Below are 26484 nucleotides of genomic sequence, written 5' to 3' on the forward strand. Positions count from 1 at the left end.
AATTTATAAAATAAGACATATGGACACAGAGATGAGTGTTAAATGAAGTCTTGAAAATGTCTTACTCTCAGACGTGTTAAATTTCCTCTTTTGGTAAATTTAGATTTTGCTTTAGCTTTGGTTCTAGGACGTGCTCCACCTGAAGTCTCATTTTCTTCATCATGCTGATTTAAATGCTTTTGGAGATCTTCTGATGTAGCAAATCGTTGATTGCACTCAAAACAGGGCCAAGCATTCTCTTGCTCTTGAAGTGCTAATAAAGTAATAAAAATAATTTATCGATAAATTTTTTAATAACAAAATTTTTTAATAACACTAGATTAAAATAAGTCTAATTCAAATAATTCTCTAAAGTATACTTACGAGTCAACAGCAAAATTTATGTACAAAAAATGGTCAGGCTTACATACACACAAAGGATAAGATATATATTTCACTTTATATCATCTTAAAATAATATATTGTCATCTTACATACTATATTATCATCTTAAAATAATAGTCTATATCTTTCTTTAATACAACACGTGAAGAAAGATCCTATACAAATTCTTGTAGTTAACGTAATAGCTCTTTTGTGAAGATAAATCATATAAAAATTACATCTACTTTTAGTTATAAGGTATCATGGATTATCATTATCAAGATATAAAAAGCCTGAAAACTGACTCAGAGAGAAAAAAAAACACTTAAACTTTTATTTTACTCAGCTATTTATAAATAAGTATGCAGTGTTTTCACTACAGCGCGAGAATCTCGCATATTTTTGTTCTTTTCACGCAATAAAAAATTATTAACGTGAGAAGTTTGCACACTCTATTAATCAATTTCAAAATGCGTAAATTTTGGAAAAAATTTCGTCTTTTGCCATTTTGGATAGAATCTGTTTCACTTTTCTTCCTTGATCTTTCATTATTTTGAACATTGGTCCTTGTTATCTAGCTTCCCTATTTACCAGCATTGTTCAGAACCGGTGCGAACAGCAGAACCCCCCCAAACCGCTTTCAGAACACATTTCTCTGCAACCACGAGTTCACCGTAGGTAAGGTTTCTTCATGTAAGGCGCTTACATTTTTTTGTGCATAAATGTAAGATGGACAAATATCTTGTTAAGGCGACATCTTCTACTCAGTAACAGACAAATTAAAATGAAACAAATGTCGGTAGAAACTGTCAAAACGAAACAAATACGGATATTTTCACCAAATAAATATAATAACTGATGAAAAAGTAGATATAGAACATTTTCCTTATGATGATGCAGCAAAAATATTCAATTAGAAGATGTTAAAAATGTATTATAATTAAAGAAATAATTTTTTTCCAAGTCTACTCGTGTTTTTTTTTTAAATTTTACTTTTTGAAATCTCACCCTGTTTTTGAGAAAGGGTGAGAAATTCTATCCCATTTTTTTTTCTGTAATGAAAACACTGAGTATGCCACATAAAAGTGAAGTAAAAATTGCAAATTACCAAAGTTTTATTTACAAAAGAATAAATAAAATAAAACAAAACACTTCTAAACTACAATTAAATTAAAGGATTTTTTTCAACTATGTTTATAAAAGTCTTGATGTCACAATAAGACATAATGAGAACCAAAACATGTTTTTTTTTAACCTTAATTTCTACTAGCCTGCTACAGACAAGGATTGTCAAACAAAGACAACTCTAAATCAGGCTAGAAGTCAAATCAGCCCTATTTTTTGGAGGAAGAATCAGAAATCACAATCCTTAAAAAGAGATCCTTATTAAAAGAGATCCTTTCACAATCCTTATGTTTATTGAGAAAAAGTACATTTTTATGACTGATTTTGTAACTTTCAATATAGTCTACACTAAATAATAAGCATATTGGAGATAACCCCATCAAACCATTAGATCAAAAGTTATATTTAGGGTGTTTCATTTATTTATTTTGCACTGAACATGATTCCCAATAAAATTTCTCACATGGATTAACTCATATTTTCATTCAGATTTTCAACTTCAGCAACCACTTTTTCATGACATTTTTGGTAATGGGGAGCTAAACAATTTTCATGTCTTATGATGTGCACTGTTCCCTTAAAAATCAGTTGCTAGATTTTTTTTTAGATACCCAATATTTATTCACTTAACATGTCTCCATAAATCACTTTCAAACTTTAATAATTTCCATTTAAAAATAAGTGAAAACAGCTCATTTTGCATCCAAAATTATTATAATGCAATTAACCCATTCCCGAGATTTTAAACTCAAGATTGTTATGAAATGGAATGTGTTTATCAATTACATTTAGTAAACAAAATTTTAGCAGACATATAAAAGCCCATTACAAATTATCCAGAAGTGTGCAGATAACTTAAATCAAGGTATTACCTTTCTTTTCATCTTCATTTGGTTCCAAAATTGGCAGACCCCACTTTTCAGCATATGTTTGAGAATACCAAACTTTTAATTCTGCTTTAGGATTAATGGCTCGAGTGGTGTTGAAATAAAGGGAATGACCATGTTGAACAAGAACTAAATTTTGTTCTTTGTGCGTCTCTGCGGGTCGGACAAACCTCATCCAATTACTCATGGATTCATCAGAAGTGTCCAAAAGCAATGCCATTCCTTCTTCATGCTCTATCTGAAAAATAAATTAACAAATAAAATTTGTACTCTTAGTTAATGCCATTCAAGAATGAAAGTTGAAATGTAATAAACTGCAGAAGATGAGAATTAAATTAGCTCGTTAAAAAGCAAGTTTCTTATAATGTGCTCTGGGATTCTATAATGATTTGCACATAACTAAAAGCTTCAAGTAGACAAAAAATAAAAACATTTATCTAAATATCAGCTTAATTGATTTTTTTTAAACATTCAAAACAATAAGAACATAGAATTAAAAGCATGGAGGAAAATACTGATACAAGGTTTAAAAAATTGAGTTTCATAATGATTAAACAGTATGCCATTTCAATAGGTGCTAATTTCACTAATACTTTTTAAATAATTTTTAATCATGCTATTTATAAATTTAATCATGGTACAAAAATCTAGGTACTTCATACTGCAGCTAATTTTACCTCAAATTGCAAGTTAGTTCAAAATTACAGAATTCTTTTAGCTGTCATTAATACCATCAACCTTTCATTCAAAATTATCAGATTTATAATGCTATTCCGAGAGCAATCTATTAACTAGGTTTAACAAAACAAAGAAGAAAAAAAGTCTAGGACTTTTAAAGTATCTCACCAGTAATAGGAAATTGTTGGTAGGAAGTTCTTCTCTTTTAACAAGTACACCCTCAATTGGACCAAACTGTGTCCTTTTAGGTATTGTCTTTTTCGCAAAAACTCCATACACTGAAAATTCAAAGAGAAATAATGTATTTCTGATCTGAAGCACATTTGCATACTTTATTATAAAATATTTTTAAGATCTAAGGAATAAAAATATCCACCTGGATCACCTTCTTCATTCATAGCTATTTTGTTCACATACAAATATGTAGCAGGCAAACTAGCCCAGGCCCTACTCAAGACTGGCTTGTCAAATATTAATTGAATTCTGTGTTGTGGGCATTCCTTTTCATAAAATGCATTACAATCTTCACACCCTAGAAAAGAAAAAGTATGATAATTGACAATATCTTCCAAGCTAGTGCATCTGATACTGAAACACACAATAACAATTCATTAAACCAGAAATTTTAACAACAAAGCCGGAAATATTAATAACAGCTACAAACTTTAACATTAGAAAACTGCAGTGGGTTACTGCACTGATTTAGGAATAATTGGCAGGGCATTTATTGAGTACGAAAGTATTAATTTATTGAGTATGAAATTTATTGCGAAAAGAAGGGGAAAAAAATCGATCGTAGTGGCATCAGAAAAGCAAAACTGCAATCTGCTTCAGAAAATAATCGTATGTTCAAATTAATAAACAATTCTCCTTTTATTTATTTTTCATAAAACACGATTTTTAACAAAAGCAGATGTAATTCCACATCAAGAAAAACTTGTAAATGATACCGCACATCCAAAGAATTAGAATTTATTCAAAAGAAAAAGATTTTATTTTTATTAATCGATGTCAAATAGATATATATATTTTTCTCTTTCATCTTCTGTTCACTGATAAGCATGTGCAATGCATTTTACCCAACCCCTCGTAAATCAAAGAGAAAACGAAAATCAGCATGCCACTCCTTTGAGTTTGATTGAGGGCCTAAAGGAGCAAATAAAACATTCATCCCATCCCTGCCTCCTCTCCATCTAAAGATCTTCAAGGTCACGGAAATGACGTTTCTCTGGGTAAACGGGGGGGGGGTTCTTCCCTTCCTCACATTTTCCTCTACTCAACTTCAAGGATTAGTCCAGTTTCCGCTTTTTTTTTTCATATCGTTTTAGTTCAAAATGGCNTGTGTAGCCAAATTATTCAACAAAAAATAAGCACTTTTCAAGCACTCAAAAATATTTTTAAGCACTTTAAAAAAATATAATTAGGCAGGGTTGCAAAGTTTTTGACAATTTTATCTTGTTTTAACTTGTTTGTTAAACCTTATGCATTATTTTTGACAAATGTCAAAAATCATGAAATTTTGAATCATGTAAAACGAATGGCGTTTTCATACGCTACGCTACGGAAACGAATGGCAATTAAACATGATAAAACGTTAAATAGAACAATGTGAACTGTGTCTTTTTGTATAATTCGTAGGGAAAATCAACATGGTAAAGGAAAAATATCATTTCGAAAAAGGGAAAATTAAGCACTTTATAAAAACACCCAATGAAAAAAGCACATTTAAGGGCTTTTAATAAACGAAAATCAAAAATAAGCACTTTTTAAAAATGCTACGCACCCTGGCTCTGGCATTCGTTTGCGGGAAAACCGAGCAAAATTTTCCCCGGTTATCTGAATACCCGATAGATGGTTCTCTACTGTATGTACATTCTTAATTCATAAAAAATTTCAGTTAACCTCTTCTTTTTTATCAACTCACTCTCAACACAAAGGATGTCAATGTATGAAAACAAATATTGAAAAGTTTGTATAATACCAAAATAATTGATTTATAATACTTTTTAGAAGAGTGAAACCTTTATAACTTCATAAATTAATTTTAACCTAACTATCTTTAAAAAAAATATTAGGTACTTTTTAGTGAATATATAAGAAAAAAGCATAATTTTAGCAGGGTTCCCACTCAATTTCAGAAAAAACATTCCCTGGCTTTTCCGGGTATATCAGGTAAATTTCAATAAAAATCCATACCATATTTTATCTATACCAAGCAATTTCTCATCAGAAAACTTTGAAGAGAATGGAGACATGGAAAAAGAAATGGAGAGTTTCACTAAAAAATGGAATTTTATAAAATGATTGTAAAATAGATGTAAGAATTATTTAATTTGAATCTCAGTAACTTATTACTGATACTGACAATTCTAAGACTAATTATTTTCCAGGTTTTTTGTAAAAAATTACAACTTTCTTTGACTATTTACTGCTTTTTAGAATTAAAATAAAATTCCTTGGAAATTCTAGGTTTTTCCTGTTCTCTCTGACCTGTGGGACTCCTGTTTTAAACTTTTTCGATCAGCACATCGTTTTGCTGAAATCGGAAAGCAGAAATAGGTCATGACCACAAAATTCTTTTCAAAGGGGGAAAAAAAAAAAACCAGTCTCTACTGTTTCACATTTTTTAAGTAGCATTACTTTCTGAAGAAACAAAAAATTACAAGTAAAACTATTTATCTAAGTACCAAATATATCCCTAATTTCCTCATTAATATAATATCATGCTCAATTTAATATTGAAAAGGATACAGACATTTTAATAATGAACAAATATTTTATGTGTGTGAGTAATAACTAAATATATTATAAATTGGTATTTTTCACTTTGAATAAAAACTTTTAAAAAAAATTCCTCTCAGCTTTTAAATATTTCAAAAATAAAGTACTTACAATGACGATTACTACGAAGATCTCGTCTAGGTCTTGAATATTCTACTTGCACTAATTCAGATGAATCAGAAATGGATGTGGTAGCGAGGGCATAATGTTGAGAATTCTCAGCAAGACCTAAAGGACTTCTAGTTGAATCAGGATGAGTGGCACTAGTAACAGTAGCGCAGCTTTGCAATTCTTCCACTATTAACAAAAAGATATTATTTTAATCAAGAAAAATATTTACAGTTATAAGTAGTAAATAATGTATTAGCTAAAGGTATACCGTGAGCTAAAATTTCAGACTTTGAGTAAATCATTGAAACTCACATTAACCCTTTAACAATCGGTTAATTTTCAATAAAACGGTCATAAAAGTGCTTATTTTTTTTATCCCTGACAATTATACAAAAATATATGTATGAACAATATATTTATTCATTTTTAATTTGTTTTTAGCTTGAAATTTTAAAAAAATAAATTATTAGGAAAAGCCAACATTCAGGGTTACTATGACTTAATGTTGGTTTTCCAACAAGCAAGGAAAATTTTAAAAATAAGTGCTTTAAACATTAAAATTTTTTTTATTAAACTTACGTATAATATAAATAAATATTAGTAATTTTTTCTTGTGTAATAAATTTCAAAACATGAGATACAGAGGCCAACGTTACAATCTGGACAGTAGTACCGAGTTACCTTCCTACATCTCTTATTGTTTTTATCTCTTTTCTACAATTACCTTAAAAATATCCTGGCACTGCCATCTGGTGGGTAAAATGAGAAATAAAATGTTTTCCTGGCAAAAGAAATCAATTAATTTCATTCCTATTGGTGCGTTACTACCGAACACTCCAGCCCGGAAATATCACGGGAGTGAGAAATAGAGGGCGAAACCTCAACCTGTCACGTTCACGGGAGCGAGAAGGAAGGGGTTAAAATATTTCAGTTACTTTTTCATTAAGTGTATTCAAAAAAATAAATAAATAAATAAAACTAACCATTAATAGATGTGTTCTTATTGCTAATAGTGCGTATAACTTGATTAAAACTTCATTTGCTTCAAAAAAATATACAAATTTGGAAACAATCAACATGTTTCAAGGGCTCAAAGGAGAAGAAACAAAAGTGATTTAAAATATAAAACAAAGTTGCCTACTAAAAATGGATAAATAAAGATGAGAAACAAAACTAAAAAAACCCACAGTTTCCAGTCTGTTTTTCATCTTTTAATAATAGTATGTATAAGAAAGTAAGAAGTAAGATAGTAAGAAGAAATTTTAAGTATTTTTGAAGCTGCATATATATTTTTGAACTTTCTATGGATGGTGTTTTCTACACTATGGAAGGCTGCAAGCTCTATACAGCCTATACTTCCGGGTTACTGTTTCCAGTGTATTTTAAAGCCATTTGGTTCACCAACATGATTATTGTATTTTGAGATTCTTGCAAACGTGGTATTTGATTACTTACTACTTGAGTTTACAATGCTAAAGGTGCTAACACTAACGTAAGATGGTGCACAGCTTGCAACAAGAACAAACAGTAATGAACAAATGGATAGAGGCCAAATCAGGATTGCCAAAAAAGCGAGTTATTCAAAATCTGGCAACCATGTCACATTTTTTAACAATATATCTACATATAAGTAAAACAATTCTTCACTTCAAACTCACCAGAATTACTTAATAACATTAATATTGTATGAAATACCGCAGATTTGAGCTCAAAAATTATTTAATTTATTTATTTTATTGAAAACAAAATTATCCGTTTGAAAATATCGCCCCGCAGAATAAGCTGTAGTAAGCAGTTGCAAACTTTCTAACCGGAACTAGAGCAGGTATTGAGCTTGAGATTGTTTACATTTATATTGAAAACACCATCCATAACGTAATATAAGAACTTGTTAAACATTTTGAGATTATATAGAAGTACATTAAAAATTTTATGTACATAAAAAATGTCAGTTGATGTGTAGGAAGACAAACAGCTTACAGAAGAGAAAAGGTCGACACAGAAAAAAATTATTTATCATTTACTTTCCTGATTTAGCTGTTCTTAACTGAAAAAGTTAATACTTACAGCGACTGTGCGTAAATCCATGATTTGATGAACTTAGGGCTTCATTTGCTTCAATAGATCCATTGCTTAAAACTGAGGTTACTGCTTCATTAGTAGAGGCATCACAAGAACCCATTTCAGCAATATGACAAGTGTAATCTTCTAGCAAAACATAAAACAATCAAAATTTTTACATAGTTGTAAAACATGAAAAGGAATAGAAACAATTGTATTCAGAGATAATTTGAATTATTGAAAAAAAAATTTAAGTAGAAACTCTTAACAACTGAAAATATTAATATTTGTTCTAATAATATTCATCAGAAAAAAAAGTCTTTGCTAGATTGTTACTCATTCATAAGGGTACAGAATATGTGCAGGGGAAATATAGACATCTTAAAGAAAATGTTTGGTCAGCTCTAAGAACTTGTCCCATTAAATTTCGTAATCAGTATAATTTTTGAAAATTGTAAAAACATGTCAATTTTGTTTTGGAGGGAGACATTTAAAAACCCACTCTAATCATCCTAAAAAAAAATTTTTAAAAATGAGGTGGTGGTTAAAGAGTTAATATACTTTCTGCTTGGTAATATGCGAAGATCAAGAGATTGGTTACTCCTGCTAGAAGGCTTCTCAAATATACAAAAAAGGGTTTTTGTAGAACAGAAAAACATATCACTTTGTCCTTTAACAGGCCACCAACTAATTATGAATTTTTTTTAATTAGAAAAGATTTTTAAAAAAACTTAAAAAAAGCTTTTGAAAACCAAAAATTAAAAATAACACAAACCTTCAGTCGTGGTATGCAGGATATGATCTTGGTTTTCCATGTGTTGGGAGTAGCCATCAGAACTGTCAACAATACTCTAAAAATAAAATAATCTTTTTTAGACAAAAAATGTTTCATGAGAATGAATGAAGAAAATGAAGTCTCTTAAAAAAAGCATTATAAAAGTAAGTAAATCTGATATCAAACCAAACAGAGTCTATTATATCAAATAAGAAAACTGTATGTATAATTTCAGGCTTTAATGGGAAATTAAATTCACACCTCAGATTAAACTAAAATTTACATTGAAATTAGCGATATGTTCTGAGAATAGACTCTACACTCCTAACTGAAAAGGCATTGTCTCTTAAGATCAGAATAGATGACACTTAGATTTCAACCATCTTTAATTTAACAAAATCAATTTGTCTTTCAGTATTTCAAAAACATTTTGGCAATTGAATGTTCACTGAGAGAATAACTTAACTAATAATTTTGCGACATTTTAATTTGATTTTTTCCAAAAGCATTTTTCTGATTTCCTGAAATAAAAGTGATAAAACCATACAAAACATTTTAAATGGCATTGAAATAATGCACTTCTAAATAAATTTTAAAAAATAATAAACATGTGATAGTTAATCAAACCAAAGTTGAACTATCACCAATTATTCAATTATGCTATGTTACAAGAATTAAAAAATAAAATAGTCAATCATCATTTTTTTACCTTTTCATCAAAAATGTTTACATGTAAGCATTTATAAAGTAATAAACATGTGATAGTTGGTAAATTTAAGTTGATTGAGCCCCTAATTATCCAATTAATTTAAGTTATAAGAATTAAAGATTAAAATTTTCAATCACTATTTTTTTATCTTTACCTTATTTTTTTTTACCTTTTTTTTATTTTTTTAGATTAAAATAAAACATGTAATCCTTTATAGATAAATGCCTGATGGCCACTAACCCTGATTTACAGTGCAAATAAATTTTACAGGAGTAACACCGGGTTAGATTCCAAAATTTCATTTTGCAGAAGCATGTCATTTTATCCCAAAGTGAACTAACTTTAACAGAAGGTGTTCTAAGTTAGAATAAAAGTAGATGTACCATGTGTGAATTTGTATTAATATTAAAAATTATTTTTAAATTATATAATAAAAAAATCATTTGGAAATATTTGATAACAATTTCAGTATAAGATGATTTCCATTTATAAAGAAAATAAGCATGAATGAGTAAAATTGGACAACGGTAACTTTAAACTAAATTTTGGTTGGAAAAAATGTTTCTTACAAGTTAGCGCAACAATTAAATTTTTAATCTATTTGGTTAAAGTTCTCTAGATATCGGGCAGGTTTTTTTAATATGTTTCTCCGTGTAATGGAAATATGTAATAATCTAAAAAAAAAAAAGGTTTTACAGGAAAACAGATTAGCCTATTGTTTGATGCTTGATCTAGGATATACTCTATCTTTTAGAGATTCACAATTGCTTGGACATTGAGATAGAATCATAAGATTAAGAACAGCAAAACTGTTATAGAATTTTTATCTAACATTTGTGTTAGATAAAAAATTGTTTAATGTTGAGTCAGTCTCTGAGGGATAATTTATTCATTTAAAGAAAATACATTATCTTTTATAATCTTTCATATTAAAATTTCATATTATAAAAAGAACCTGATAATCTTCCAAACATGTGCAACGAACACTCAACATTGCAAAATTAGCATAAATATTTGCCTAATAGCAACATATTTACAATCAAATTGATATTTATAATTTAAAAAGTTGATCGCAGTAAAAAGAATCATACAAAAACACTATGTAAAATTTTTTAAGAACATATAAATTGACATGCAACCAGTTTCTTGAAATGATAATTACTTCTTCATTATGATGAAGTTTAGGACTAACCGTAGAATCAACAGCACAATGCATTCCATGGTCCAACTGATGCGAGTGAACAAGATCAACACTTGATGATACATAATTATGAACAGAATGATGGGAAGATGGGTGCCTGGAAACGGTTTCAAAATCTACACTGTCCTATAAAAATAATGAAATATAATTATTAGATGATGCTTTAAGATTGTTTACTTTATGACAGGAACAAATGCAATACATAAAAGAAAAAAAAACTGAAGATTTAGATTTTAAAGCCAAACTATGACATAAATTCTAAGAGTAAATCTATTTGAAACTTATAAGAAGCATTCACAGTTCACAAATAGAATAATTTGAAATATAAAATATATAATACCAGAACAAAGTCAAAGTCAGTTTTTCACAACACAAGCAAATTCATACATAATTGTAAATTCACAGAGTATATATAATGGTACTTTCAGAAATATATGATTTTGAAATTTAGAGACGTTCAAGTAAAATGATGCAACATGATGAACATGTGGATAAAAGAGGAATGTGCGAACTTCCTTATTTATTCTCTATTTAACGTTCATTTTAAAAAATTTTTTAGCTGTTTAATCATTTGATTGGATATTATACTAGGATATCATAAATTAATATAAATGAAATGAAATTCACAATCATTTTATGCTTTAATTTTGAGCAAAACAGGATTATTTTTTATATCTATTTTTTAAAATTTATTTTAAAGGTTGTTTATCATTTGATAGGTTAAAATTTTAGAAATTTAAAATTAGTAAAAAAACAAAATGGGATGCTTTCATGATTGTTTTGGTTGTTAGACAAGATTTATTTTATTTTATTAATATTTGTTTGAATTATTGTAAGAATTTTAAGCTGAGTAATCATTTGATTTTATAATATTTAGGTATTTCAAATCAAATTACCATAAAGCGTCATGATACAATCGTAATTGGTCTATATGGTAAAATTTTGCATCAAGTAAGATTCTTTTCATCAATTTATTGTATTTTGATAACTTATTTTAATATAATTAGGTTTGTAATCACTTGGTTTACACATAATTTGAGTATTTTAAATTAGTATTTATTAATTTAATGTGTTTGTGTTGCATTTGAATTGCGCACTCATTTACATGGTATAATTTTGCATACATTTGAAAAGCTATGTTGAAAATTATCGAAATACATATTTTTTTTTATTTTAAGTAAAACTGCATGCATTAATTTATTGAATATTTAATGATTTTCAAAGGTTGACTAATTTACTTTCCGTATAACTTCTTATTTAAAACAGGTGCGTTCCACGATCGATCAAGCAATTAAATTTTGTGCAGCATATCTGATAAGAGTTTTTAACTAATATAACTTTTCCTTTTCAAAAACTTTCCTTTTTAATCAAATTTTACGATTGCGGCGTAGATGGCAAGGTGGCGTATGCACGCGAAATTATGGTATATAAAAAAAATCATAATCTGCAAGCGTCCTAAAAACAATAATAATTATCCGAATAAGATACTGCTTTGAGAAAGGTGCACATTAAATTGGTGGTGGCTTAAAGTATTCTTGTTGGTTTTGGCATGAAAATTTGGAGAAGGACTACTATTCTCAAACACTGCTATTATAGCTGTTAAAAGATAGAGCTCTTAAAAATAGAACTAGCTGATTGGCCAAAGTTGGGTGATGTGATGCTTTGTGATTTTATGTTACTAACAATATCACTCAATACTAAGAGTAAAAATAATACAAAAAAAAAAAAAGAATTGCAGATTGAAAGGAAAAATTTAAAGCCATATAATTAATTTTATAAGTAAAATCTATTTGATACTTGTAACAAAAACGGTTTATAGATGCAATATATCAAATATGAAATATATAATGTCAAAATATATCATAAAAAATAATTTTTTTTTACTACTGTGTAAAATATATATATTTAAAAAAATCTTAGTTGAAGTTTCAGTAATTTAATTTTACCTGTATAACTGTTTCAGGACTATCACGTGAGCTAGATACCAATGCAACACTCCTGTCAATGGCGTACACATCTAACGGTAAACACTGACTAACAGAGGTACTTGGTAATGAGGAGGTTTGATCATCATACAGGGCATTAGAGTCAATCAGTGAATTAGCACTAGATGGGACTACGTAGGCTGACGAAGATCTATCACTCATACTCTCAATCAGCTGCTGATCCCTTAGTTCGTTGATCAAACTGGCAGTGGTGGTTGGACCCAGCATCTCAGCAGCATATTTTTGAGCTAACATCTGCTTATGGTTGATTGGGAAGTTATTTCCAACTGAAGAGCTTGTGGGAACAGTAGAGGTAGAGGAACTAGCAATGATAGAAGTAAGAATATCTTTTTGGGACAATAGTGGAGGTAAAATTGTAGTGGATATGTTAGGAATGGTTGAAGCATCAGCAGAAAGGAACTGAGGTTGTTCTGGAACTGTTCTTTGTGAGATACTCTGACTAGACAACAGAGAGCGTGGGAGGTGAGAGACATCCAGAGTGAGAGTGCCATCCCCTCTGGATGATGAGATCAAAGCAGCTAGGCTATTTCTATCCAAAATTATAGGAAGATTGCCAAGATTTGGTATGCCGTGGTGAACAATAGATACATGGGGTAAATTAAGGTGGTCAACAGATAAAGCAACCGGTTCCAGGTGATCTTCATCTTGTACTTGGGAATGATGAGAATCGACAGAATCTTCATGCAGGCTCAAGACATTTGCAGAAGCTGTTTCTTCGGCTGACGGAATGTTTAAAGTGTCAGGATGGGACTGCAGCATCTGTAACACAAGACCAAATGAGTTAAAAAGAAAACAAATTTTGGTAACTTTTAAAATTTAATAAGTATAACAAATTAATAATATAAACCTAATTATTCTCCAAATTAGTATTTAGATAAATTCACCAGTTATAGCATCATTAAGCTTTTAAATTAAGGCTATACTTCATTTATGTTAAATATAAACAAACTTAACATTAACATTTTCTATGAAAATTAATTTTCAAACTTTACGTAAATTGAAAACGATTTGTGCACAACAATCTATCACCCTTTATGTATTTTGTAGCTGTACTAGCCAGTAAATATTGAAATAAGCCATATTGTCTTTTTAATTATAAAGTTCATCAAGCGAACAATTCATAATTTGTTAGGTTGTGAAAATTTGGAGGATAAATTTAACATATTTACAGAACTTAAAAAAAAATTATGCACAATAATTTAAATTGTAGACAAATGCTACGGTAAAGAAATAAATGGTTAAAATTGAAAAACTTTAGTAAACATGCACCACGCATAAAATTTGTACTAAAAAAAATAATTTTTTTCAATGATGTATGTTGTGGCTGCACTAGCCAGCAAATATGGAATTTTGACACAATGCCTCATAGTTTTCAACTTTTTAAATCACATGTTATAGATTGTGAAAGATTTGGAAGCTAAATTTAACATATTTCTTGTGGAAAATAGGATTGCTGAGTTTTCTTATAGACACCTGATTTTATGATCTAGGACAGGGGTGGTAAACCTTTATGCACCAACATGCCATTTTTTTCAAAAAAATTGTTTAATGAGGTCATAGACGTGCCGACAAATAGTTTTGACTTCTTGATTATTGGGTAAATAATAATAATAAATACTATCAACTCAAAACTCCTTATTTACTAAGAAGAAAAAAATACATTTTGCAATGTCTCAGCTATAAGCGTAATTTCACTTAAAGTAACATCAGTGTGACTTCTATTGTTGCAGATTAGATGACAAGTAATTTATATTAGGGATATAAGATGTTAGTTTAAGCAGAATGGTTAAATTTTTTTTTGCTAGTTATTTATTGTTAGCTTGTTAATTTTCTGTGAATTTTAATTTAATTGTAAATATGCTTCATAGTGAACTTTGTGTTTGGTTCGCCATCTCTGACGTAGGACATTACTAGCATGTGAAAACCAGCCTTCATAGATAATAAATAAGTAATCAAGAAACAATGTAATAGAAAAACAATCTGTTTTATGATGTTAATTCTCTGAGAGCAGTTAAAAAAAGGGGGGAAATGTTTTTAATTAGAGCAGATATATTTCCTATTTTCCCCCTAAATCTTCTTAGCTTATCCCTTATTCCCTACTTGAAACTCAATTTTTTCCGGTCTTAAGTACACAAGTGAGATCTAATGATTTGTCACTAGAGTAATGACGTAACAACGCTTTAGCCAACCAGCCACCTTAGGGAGGAGCTACTTTTCTGAGCAGGAGAGAGAACTTTTTTTTTTAGAAAGGTGTAGCAACTAGTGAATAGCATTCCCTGTCAGCAAGATTTTTCCCATTGAGATCCTGTCACGAGATCAGGGACATATGGAAGATATGTCCCTGATCTAAAAAAGATATGAAATCTTTTTTATAAACATTAGTCTTTAAAGTTTTTGCAATCCTCCAGTTTTACTTTAATAGAAATGTTATTCTAAATTCTTTAACTTTTGGCACACATGACATGTGTCCGTGCTAATCAGTTTTACTGATAATTTTTTTTTAAAAACTTAATTTCCTTCTGCTCTAGAGATTAACTTTTCTATTGATTAATTAAATAATACAATGTTACCATCACAATTTTTTTGTATGTAATAATATTGTACATACTTGGCCATGTGGCCTGAAATAAGTTGAAAATTGTTAAACAATAGCTTGACATGTGAAAATAAATTAACTAATATTTCTAGAATTATTTTCATTACTTAATTTATTCCTTTTTAATAACTTTTCTTTCCCATTTAAGGTAAGATTAATATGTTTCCTTTTGTATTTTCCTGACAGGATTGAATCTGAGTTAAAACTAAGTTAATTACTCAGATCGTGATAAATATTTAATTTTTCAAGACCCTGAAGATAAATGGCTAATGTTGAAGCAGCATGAATTACTTTGATGAAAATTTAAACTTGGATGTTATAAGATTTAAACATATGATAACTCCACGTGTTAGCTAAAAATCTAAGAAGATTAGTAAAGTATTTATACACAAAGCGATATCAAAAGAAAAAATTAGGATACAACACTAGGATAAAATTTTTTACTGGCAGAATCTGGTGCTTGACAAATCCTATGTGCTAACTGCTGTATGTTAAATACTATTTTTCCATAATATTAATATTTTTTGTTTAAAAAAAATCTCTCTGGAAAATTCGATCTATGATATTAATAATATGTCCCTACTTGACGTATTTTGTATTGAGGTTTTTTGTTTATCGTACAATATATATATATATAGATATATATGTAACAAACAACTTTTCAATGTTTAAAATTTATAGTTATAACTTTTTTTTTCCTTTCATGTAGCAATAAAATTTGATCTGAGAATAAAAATTTTAAAGAAGTGTAATATGATAAAGCACATTTTCAAGCAAGCTCTAATAGGAAATTTTACAGATATATATTGAATTAACTTTTCTGCAGTGGACAAGTCAATCAATTCTGAATTGATCCAAAATTTACTTTAATTTAACACTAGGAGAAAACAGCATTCTTCACCAGAACAAAGCAAAAATCTGTTAAATATTAAAACACTAGCTACCGGGGAAACGGGTATAGATAGAATTGAGATCTTCTTGCTCGTATCACTAGAAATGTAAGCTTCCTGTTCATGAGACGTATTAGTTTCAGGTGAATGAAAATCATTTTCATTGCTGGTAGACACATGTGTGACTGTTGAATATGAAGGCAAGGAAACCTAAATAAAAAAAAACAACAATTATTTGTCTGCATTCCATTGTTTAAGAGAAGTTGTCCATACATATTGCTAACTCTTGAAGAATGTGTACCGTCCTTTCCTCTACAATTACATTTCCCAAGCTTTTTTTCCAAACATTATTTAAGACCAGAAATTAAGAAAAAAAGATTCTTTAAGATGTTATTTAAGACCAATAAATACAATGCTGATTTAGATTTTATCTTTGTGCTGGGTTGGAAGGTTTTTGAAGGGCTTTAACTATGGATAAAACTATCATGTAAAAAAACTCTACCTAACCTAAGTACCTAAACTCAGACATGACCTTTATAAGTTGATGATTTTACAGAATTAAATTTAATAACATATTCAGTTTAAAGTGATACAGAGTTTATGTTATGTAAAACAAAATACAATCTTTCTTCTCTCTAAAGTTTTTGTTGGTTTAAATGCAATTTTTGTCGCTTGTCACATTAAAAATCAAATTTACGCACACCAAAAAATCAACCTTGTCTTTAAACCATTTTCTGATCACAGGATTTCTGATATCATAGAGATTTAAATATTGAGTTATTTACTAATTACAAATAAATTACAATGTTCATATGTATAATTAACTAACAGAATTTAACACTAAACATTTAATAGCTTACATCAACTAAAAAAAAACTACAAGCATGACACTTTTTTTATCACCAGTTAAACTCTCATACCCCAAGAGCTTTGATCTCACTTTCTTATTGTATGACAAGAAAATAGATGAACAACACCAGACTTCCTAATTTTATACTGACATATTTTAAGTATTTCCTAACAGTTTATAATTAGTAAACCATTAATTATTAATTATAAAATAATATTTCCTGTAGCTATCTAGCAAAAAAAAATATCACTATTACATTGATCTTGTAATTATGTATTGTAATCAGGGTTGGCAAGATTTTGCCGCAGGTGGAAAAAACCATGGTAAATACCGGTAAAAACCGTCCTGGCAAAAACAGGTTTTTGCCAAGCAAATTGGCAAAAAGTGGCAAAAACCTATATTTTCCAAGATGAGAGGACAAAAACACATTTTTGATACAAAATTATTCCTAAAATTGAAATATATACTATAAATATAAATAATTACAAAACAATTAACAAAATTATTATTCCATAATTAAATCATAATTTAATAATGTATCATTTTAGTAGTTTAAGACATTATTGATTGGAAAATTTGCGATTATTCTCTTTTTTCCAGTGAAATGAACTTATTTTAAATTAATATAACTATAATTTAAAGCATAAAATATCTATCAAGATGTGTAGTTAATTATTGTACAAATAATAATTTTTTATAATATAATAATATTATACAAATAATAATATTTATTTATTTGTAAAAAAATGTTTATTTAAGGATTCTAAAATGAAAAGAGGTCAAAAACTTTCAATGTTTTAAAAATTATTGCCCTTATATTAATTATTAATATGTTAAAATAATTTTTTCATGTAATGTATCAAAATTATTATTCTTTATGATTGATTTAAATTTGTTTAAGTATTTTGTAATAATATTTAATCAACAATTTAGATAATTTGATTTTCGCCGGTTTTTACCAGGTTTTTGCCACTGTCCTGGCAAAAAACCCTTTTTGCCGGCAAAAACTCCAACCCTGATTGTAATTACAAATATTTTGTAGCAAAAAAATAATAATATTGAGAAATAATTCAGAAAAAAAAAATGAAGCTTAGTTTTGCATTACATTATTTCTATTTGTTACATTTCAGTACTTAAAACAAAGATTAAATAATTATAAGATATTATACCTGAGCGTAAGTAGCAGATGAACTACAAGTGTCAATTAATGAACCATAGCTGACCATTGGAGATAAACTAGGACCTGGTTTAAAATTAAATTCCTCTTGGAATGGAACTCCATTTCCATCCCCAACATAGTTTACCTATTTGAAAATGAGTAATAAATTAAGTTTAAAACTACATTACAAGACAAATATACAACAATGTTTTCATTCAAATAGTACTCATTTCATACCTAGAACTGAATAAGAATTTTAGTGGATAAAGATTCGAAGTGATATTTTAGTAAGAGATACAAATCAACTTTGTATCTCTTACTAAAATATCACTTAGAATCTTTATTCACATATAGCTTTTGATAGATTAATTATTTACAGTTGAGAAATGAAATTTTGATAAGATGCTAATTACCACCATGATGAAATCATGATTAAAATCTCAATTTAAATCACCTAATATTTTTTTTAAAAAATCATTGATTTAAATCACCTAATATTTTTTATAAGACATTAATTTAAATAAGCTGATTTAAAATAAAAAATTAAAAAATAGGAATAAAATATTGTTCTTTTTTGCACAATACAGTTAATAAATTCCTCATTTAGAATGTTATTTTCCTAAGTCTTGCTTCATTACGAAGATTTCTTAATAAGAAATAATAAAAGGGATATACATGTTAAATATAATACAGTCAAACCCCGCTATAGTGAACACGGCTTATAGTGAACTCCCGGATATAGTGAACCAAATGTTCGGTCCCGTGCCTTGCTATACACGCATAATGTTATTTTTTGTGGATATAGTGAACCAAAAAAGTGAGGAAGTTGGATATAATGAACTTTTTTCTGTCTTCGACTGATTTTTTTGTTCATTTTTTTTTGTTGTTGTTGATATTTTCAGGGAATATAAACTATCCAAATCTGAAGTTTGTAACAAATGGAAAAATAGGCAATTAATAATTTCTGCTCATGAAAAAAATTTAGATGGCAGAAAAAAGTTGAGAAAAGCAGATCACAAGGATGTTGAAGAAGCATCACTGAAGTGGTTCACCATTAGAAGAAGCCGCAATCTGGACAAATGTGGATAAATTTGCTAAGTGATTTTATGAGACTACTTTCATGTGCTCGAATGGCTGGTTGGACAGGCTTAAAAAACGGAATAACAGAAATTCGGGAAAAATTATCTGTGATTCGGGAAGTATTTCCATAACTGATGTAGAGGATTGCTCATCAGCTAAACATTACTAATTTTTTTTGTAAGCAAGAAGAAGAGTAGTGAAAAATAACACATTTTTTGCTACTACATAATATTTTTCAGTCATTTATTTGAATAATGTGTAATAAAAGGGAGGAGTTTGGGAACCATTAGTTAAATTGCCTGTGTTACGGATATAGTGAACTGAAATTTCGGTCCCTTGAAGGTTCACTATAAAGGGTTTGACTGCATTTCAAAGTAGGCTAAAAATTAAAGAAAAAAAATGAAACTTAATGTGGATAAGAATGTCATGTAACTTTTAATATATTTAAATATAAATAAAATAATTTGAGAGCAAAAAAAAATTATATTTTTTAGCATATCCATTTAGTTCCATGCTCATTTAAATTCAGTGCTTTTCAAACTTATCAAATATGTATGCATCCAAAGTAACTCAAAATAATTTTTTCAGTTATGTTTTTTGATTTTAACTAATTTATTAGATAGCTAATTGTCAAATAGTCTCCTAAACTTTAACATTCATTAGCAAGTTGAGCTTGAAAAACATAACTATGATTTAATTTATTTAATATTAGTTTTCAGTAATTGAATAATAATTTTAACCATTTTAGTAAGAATTATTTACTATTTTAGCTAAAATATTTTTAAATAATATTAAGTGCTATTAATACATCTTATCAGATATTTTGGTTGCTAAATTTTAAAAAATCAAATAATCTGATTGAAAATTTTAAAAATCTGATTTTCTTTTATTTTTTTAAAAAAATATGATTTTTGCTAATCCTGGTTACAACTCTTTACATCTCAGTTATTTGATTTTTCATTTTAACTGACCTATAATAATACTAAAAATACAACTGACAGCAAAAAAAAAAAATTCAAATAAAAGTATTCAACAGTAAAATAATCAAAACATACGTCACAAAAAGTACGCATGTCCCTCGAATGTATATCTTCTTGCACATGCTGAGCTGATGTTTCTGATGATGAAGATGGCTCAGGTGAATTGGATGCCATCGGCCGGGAGTTTTGTTACTGACAGCATAAGCTATGTTTCAAAAAATATATATCATCTTAATTATTTTAAAATAAATATTGCTTATAAACTGCATACAAAGCTTTAATTAAATTTAGAAATGTAAATTGGGCAAAGTTTATTTTTAAAAGTATATAATAGTGTACAAATAATTCATTTATCAAGATAAAAAATCATTATCAGTACTTGAGATAAGTGCAATAGTTTTTAGTTATGTAAAAATAGAGAGAGATTTCCCTATCATGATCTATGGCGAAAAATTGTAAACTCTTGGTAACTACCGGGCAGCAGCCCACAAGAAACTTAACAAAAACACCACAGAAAGGGACTAACTCGAAAGGTATAAATCGTAGCCACCTCCTGGAAAACATCTACAATTTTTTTTTTTTTAAAATTTGCAAGTTAATCTATTTGGCACTTAGGCGATTGCAGTTGTATTTTCTGATCACAGNTCGAATGTATATCTTCTTGCACATGCTGAGCTGATGTTTCTGATGATGAAGATGGCTCAGGTGAATTGGATGCCATCGGCCGGGAGTTTTGTTACTGACAGCATAAGCTATGTTTCAAAAAATATATATCATCTTAATTATTTTAAAATAAATATTGCTTATAAACTGCATACAAAGCTTTAATTAAATTTAGAAATGTAAATTGGGCAAAGTTTATTTTTAAAAGTATATAATAGTGTACAAATAATTCATTTATCAAGATAAAAAATCATTATCAGTACTTGAGATAAGTGCAATAGTTTTTAGTCATGTAAAAATAGGGAGAGATTTCCCTATCATGATCTATGGCGAAAAAATTTTAAACTCTTGGTACCTACCAGGCAGCAGCCCGCAAGAAACTTAAAAAAACACCACAGAAAGGGACTAACTCGAAAGGTATAAATCGTAGCCACTTCCAGGAAAACATCTAAAAAAATTTTTTTTTAAATTTGCAAGTTAATCTATTTGGCACTTAGGCGATTGCAGTTGTCGCGACAGATCACGATACGGAAATATTCCCTAAAAAAGGCTCAAAATAATAAAAGAAGAAAAAAAAATTAAGGAAATTTTTGAGAATTCAATAACTCTGCCTCAACAGGAATTCACTTAAGGTTAATCATCTCTGTGGAGGAACACAATCTCTTTCAAATGGTGGTTAAAATATATATAAATAAAAGAAAGGAAAACAGTACTTCCTTTTTAAAATTAATTTCTTTAATTAATTATTTATTAACTTCTTTAATTAAATCTAATTAATTATTGTATCAAACAGGATTTTCTTTTTTACAAGAGAACAATTACCTATCTTTCAGCTAGTAAAAATTAAACAAGAACAAATGCAAAAAATACTTAAGTTCAGAACATAAATATTGTATCATACTACTTTTAAAAACAAATACTTATTGCTTCTAATTACATTGGGTCAGTTCCTAGATATGAACTTTTTGGAACTTACTCTAAATTTTTTTTAAAAAATACCATTAAAAAAACGTTTAAACAGTTTTAATTTCAAGAGAGGAGTGGGGATATTCCATCTTTCTACTTTTGGTAAAAACAAAGGATTTTATGTTGAATTAAAATATTTCGATAATTAACTTTTCATTTTAATAAAAAATATTTTCTAACACTACACCAATAGCATTTTTAATTAAAACTTTATCCTCAAAATAAAAATTCTTGCGAAGCATACATTTAGAAATTGAGAATTAGATTAGTACACTTAAAGCAAAACCAACTAACTAGATTTAGTAAGATTCTAGATTCAATAAATGAGTATAAATAAATATATTTTATAATTTATGAAGTTCTAATTCGATACAATATTTTTTGCATGCAATGACTACTTATTCTAAATATTTGAATGTACATCAAATACTTAAACATATTATTTAAGATACCTTTTTAACAATTCACAACTTTAAAAATTCAGTTATGGAAACAATTTCTTGAAACATACAAAACATTAAAAAAGTACTTTTATCATAAAGCAATGAAAAGATTAATGATTTGAATTAAACATATATATACAGGGGTCTGTCTAGGTCAAATTTACAACTGTTTAGCGGTACCTTCACAAATTCAACTTTAGGAGAAACGGTAGTTTCACAAAATACTTTTTCTTAAAATTTTATTTATGTAACCAGTATGAATGGATAAATCCATATTTTTTTGCTGATTTTTAAATTTAATTTTAACAAATTATGCCTGTAATTTTCACAAATTATGCCTTAATTTTCACAAATTATGCCTAAATTTTCACAAAATAGGTACCTTTCAGAAAAACCTAGACAGACCCCTGATTTAATAAATGAAACCCTTATCGCATAGGAGAATTACAATTAATATACAAAATACAGAAATAATTCTAATGAACTGGAAAGAATTTATGCAAACCAAGATTTTTATAATTTTTCAAATGATATTTTTTATATTAAATTGAAATATTTGTATATGTACAATTACTTTTCTTTAGTACATCCTATTAATAACAGAAGCTATTTTTAATTAATATTTAACATGTACAACAATAATAAGCATACATAGAAGTTAAATTCAGTTGCTTTATGGAAAATGCAAACAAAATATTTGAATGTGTAAGTTTGGGGGAGATTTCCATATCATGATCTGTGGCCAAGTCTCGACGACTTCCGGGCAGCAGCCCACAAGAAAATTTAAAAAAAAAAAATCACAGAAAAGGACCAACTCGTTGCCACCCTCAGGCAAATCAGCACATGCATTTTTTTTTTTAAATTTTTCCCATTTAAAATAAAGTTGGTGCCTTGGTGATTGCAGTTGGCATGACAGATCCTGATATGGAAAGATCTCTGAGAGTTTTATAACACTCAAAACATTTCTTTAAACTATGTTTTTCTTTTCCCTTTCTCTCTCTCTTTTTTTTTTAAGATTTGAATATAAGAATGAGTTTAAGATTGAACTTATGTTGATAAATGTTTTTTATGCAGTGATTTTATTCATTTTAATTATAAAATTCAAAATATTAAGTTTAAAGACAAATGTGAGAGGCTAAAGAATAAGTGCCAACTTCTAATATATAAATAACCAGTGTCAATTATTATATGAAAGCCTAAAAGCATATTCTAAAAAAAAATAAACTCCTTATTTTAATGGTGATAATTTACTCCAATAAAAGTATTAATTAATTAATGAGGACTAAATCAACAATAATTTTTTTTTAACAACAAGCATAAAAATAGCACTCCTCTTGAAAAATACATTTGCTTAAAAAAATACAAGTGCTTTAAAAATTAAAAAACCAATAATAATGAAAGTAAATCTTGAATTATCCCGGGTATCTCACTTTAAGAGAGTTTAGAAGCAATAATATAATCGAAAAACACAGATTTTAGATCTAATCATACTAGGTATTGATTCAATATCCCTATAATAAAAACAATGTCTAGATTAAATAATATAAATTGCATCTATAACTTCTAGAATATTATAAATAAATAATGCTTAAGCTTAATTAATTTAAATATTAATAAACAATTGATGCCTACATCAAATTAATGAACATAACTCAAGAAAAGCGAAATGCAGGCAACACAGAAAGTAGATAAATAATGTTTTCTTTACTTCTGAATCAGATGTAGTAGTACTAAAATAAATATTTATTGCTAAATTATAAATCAACGTATCATGTGAATTAGTTTAAAAGGAATACATAATGTAACAGAACGGAAATGTAACAGAAGAATGAAACAGACGATTATTGGTATTCGTTCAACGAGTGTGTTGTATTATTGTTTATAAATAAAATTATTAAAAAATTGCGTTTTGTCTATATTTTCTGTATCTCTTAAAGTATTCGTTTGATAGTTTATTAATCAGTGGTTTAAATAGATATTTATTAATTCATTTTACGAGTCAGATATAAATGACATCAACATTTCATAAACCAGAGCACAGTTACGTTAATAAAGAAACATGTATTTTTTGACTAACAACGACGCCATTATTAAGATGTCTGACTCAACCATATCAGCCACTTCTAAAGCAAGTTTGGAATATTTTTGTATGGTAATTTTTATTAAAAATATCATGTAAAACTAAGTTATTAGGTAATGTGAATTTTGTCCTAAAGCCTCTTCATTACTGGAGGGTTACTAGGCCAGAGGACCGGCACAACTTCAAAGGACTGTACCAAAAGCATAAAAGGAAAATAAGGGTGGGGAAGAAAGAAAAGAGAGGACTCATTAAACATCTCATCAACATATATCTTTCATTTAAATCATTTTCACGGTAAATGAACATCTTTTTATAAAGGTAAAAACTTACCTTGATACATAAAATAATTCCCAATATTTTATATGGTTTAAAATTACTTCAAATTAACAGTGTATTTAGGTTCCCACCTTTCACACTACACCTTCACCCACTGACTCTCGTTCAAGTGCGTGATTTCACGAGATATCGTCATTTTTCGAACTCCAATAAGATGGCGCTGACCCTATTTTCAGAAAAAGAGTGTTTTTTTCTTAATGCATGCAGCTTTGAGCCAATATAATAACAAATACAATCGTTCTTATTATTCATAAATGAAAACCCAAGCAATATACTTATTGCCCTTTATTATATACAAAGTATTCTATCATTGGTTAATCTGAATTAAGGTAAAGATAGCAGCCAAAAGCCATATAGCACTAATTAGTATTTGCTGTCTGAAAAAATATTAATGGCTCACAACAAAGAAAATAATGATTAATGCGAAAATAAATCGATAACATATACATTGTTCTTTTCTGTTAACGTATTGAATAATTTTTATGCCGCTTTTTTTAAGGAGTGAAGAAATAAGTCCCCGAAAAATGCAGTTTTTCATACATATTTTTAAGTACTTCGAAAAAATAAAAAGTGGTACAAATATAATTTTTTNTTTTTTTTTTTTTTTTTTAATTTTTTTTTTTTTTTTTTTTTTGTTTGAGCGAGCTATCCTCTGTTTCTCTCAATGCTTTTGAGAGAAATGGAGATTGATGATATATCTTCGAACGTCATAAAACATAAAATATTCGAAATTATCTCTATGGAGGAAAATTTACACCCTTCACAATTCAGTTATAAATATACCACCACCTTACTTTTTTTTTATTTACTCCTTTTTTTTTTCCAACGACTCCTCGCTAAAAGAACTTAATTTTCTGTGTAACTTATACTTGTATCGCTAGAAAAATTACACTAATAATAAAATTATAATTCATTTCAAACTAAATAAAATTCTTAATAAAATAATTTAAAAAAACATCTTTTCGGTGGAACTACCGATGTAATAAGCAAAATATCGTAATTATAAAAATCCAGTTTATGCGGAACAAGAAATCAGCTAATAGTAGTCAAAGCTATACTTTCCCAATTTTAATTAATTTTATATGAAGTTTACCTTCAAATGTGTTGCAAGAATTTCTTTAGAACATTATCAGTTATGAAACCCTGCAATAAAATTTGTATCCAATTAATTTTCCATTAGTTATTTAATATTGATCTGATAATTATTCTTAACGTTTATTTTCGTCCTTTTTCATTTTTATTTAAACAAGAACCGCATTTTAGCTCATTCATCTTCTTACAATAAAATTACTTTGATTTTATTCTTACAATAAAATCAAAGTATGAACTAGACTAAGACTAGTTGCAAATTTAAGGCCTGTAAATTCAACTACCTGATATATAATCCAATTTTAAATCTAGTGTTGTGAAAACTACACTGTGAAAAAATTTCCTTCGTCATTCATTAAATATTTTCGAAATGATTGATAAAATTCTAATTTATTAGCTATTTTCAAAATAAATAGTTGCTTTTAGTTGAGTAATATTTTTCTTATGCGGAATTTCTTTTAAGTATCGAGGTTCCGCTAAAAGAAGGTCGAACCTTTATAAAGCCGACTAGGCTTTCGCAGTCGGAAAAAAATTGGGAGCTGTTGACCTATGGTCATATGTTAATAAAAAGCTTCATCATTAGTCAGTCGTCTCTGAAATTATTACGCATGTAGCATGTTTTCCCCCTTTTCCTTATCTTTCAATCTCAATCAAT

The 26484-nt window shown here is 28.2% G+C and overlaps 2 protein-coding genes across 4 annotated transcripts in view; both read right to left on the minus strand.

Annotated features, from left to right (window-relative positions):
- The window catches only part of LOC107453163 (PR domain zinc finger protein 10), a 41582-nt gene extending 16624 nt beyond the window's left edge, over positions 1 to 24958 (minus strand). The window contains exons 1-13 of one of the 3 annotated variants that reach the window (XM_071180551.1): positions 24735 to 24958; positions 20328 to 20457; positions 18203 to 18337; positions 16238 to 16393; positions 12638 to 13456; positions 10683 to 10817; positions 8782 to 8857; positions 8013 to 8153; positions 5946 to 6131; positions 3439 to 3585; positions 3222 to 3331; positions 2361 to 2613; positions 66 to 253 (exon numbers count right to left, since the gene is read on the minus strand). In XM_071180551.1, coding sequence (XP_071036652.1) covers positions 66 to 253; positions 2361 to 2613; positions 3222 to 3331; positions 3439 to 3585; positions 5946 to 6131; positions 8013 to 8153; positions 8782 to 8857; positions 10683 to 10817; positions 12638 to 13456; positions 16238 to 16393; positions 18203 to 18337; positions 20328 to 20426 — 2445 coding nt within the window. In that variant the 5' untranslated portion in view covers positions 20427 to 20457; positions 24735 to 24958. Of the gene's footprint in view, positions 1 to 65; positions 254 to 2360; positions 2614 to 3221; positions 3332 to 3429; positions 3586 to 5945; positions 6132 to 8012; positions 8154 to 8781; positions 8858 to 10652; positions 10818 to 12637; positions 13457 to 16237; positions 16394 to 18202; positions 18338 to 20327; positions 20458 to 24734 lie in introns of all 3 variants that reach the window. The other 2 variants (XM_071180550.1, XM_071180549.1) reach the window with 2 other exon arrangements.
- Positions 1 to 26484, minus strand: part of LOC107453160 (A-kinase anchor protein 1, mitochondrial) — a 187796-nt gene that overhangs the window by 38583 nt on the left and 122729 nt on the right. The window lies entirely within an intron of this gene.

The sequence above is a fragment of the Parasteatoda tepidariorum genome, chromosome 5, assembly GCF_043381705.1.
Source record: "Parasteatoda tepidariorum isolate YZ-2023 chromosome 5, CAS_Ptep_4.0, whole genome shotgun sequence".
Taxonomy (NCBI): Eukaryota; Metazoa; Arthropoda; class Arachnida; order Araneae; family Theridiidae; genus Parasteatoda; species Parasteatoda tepidariorum.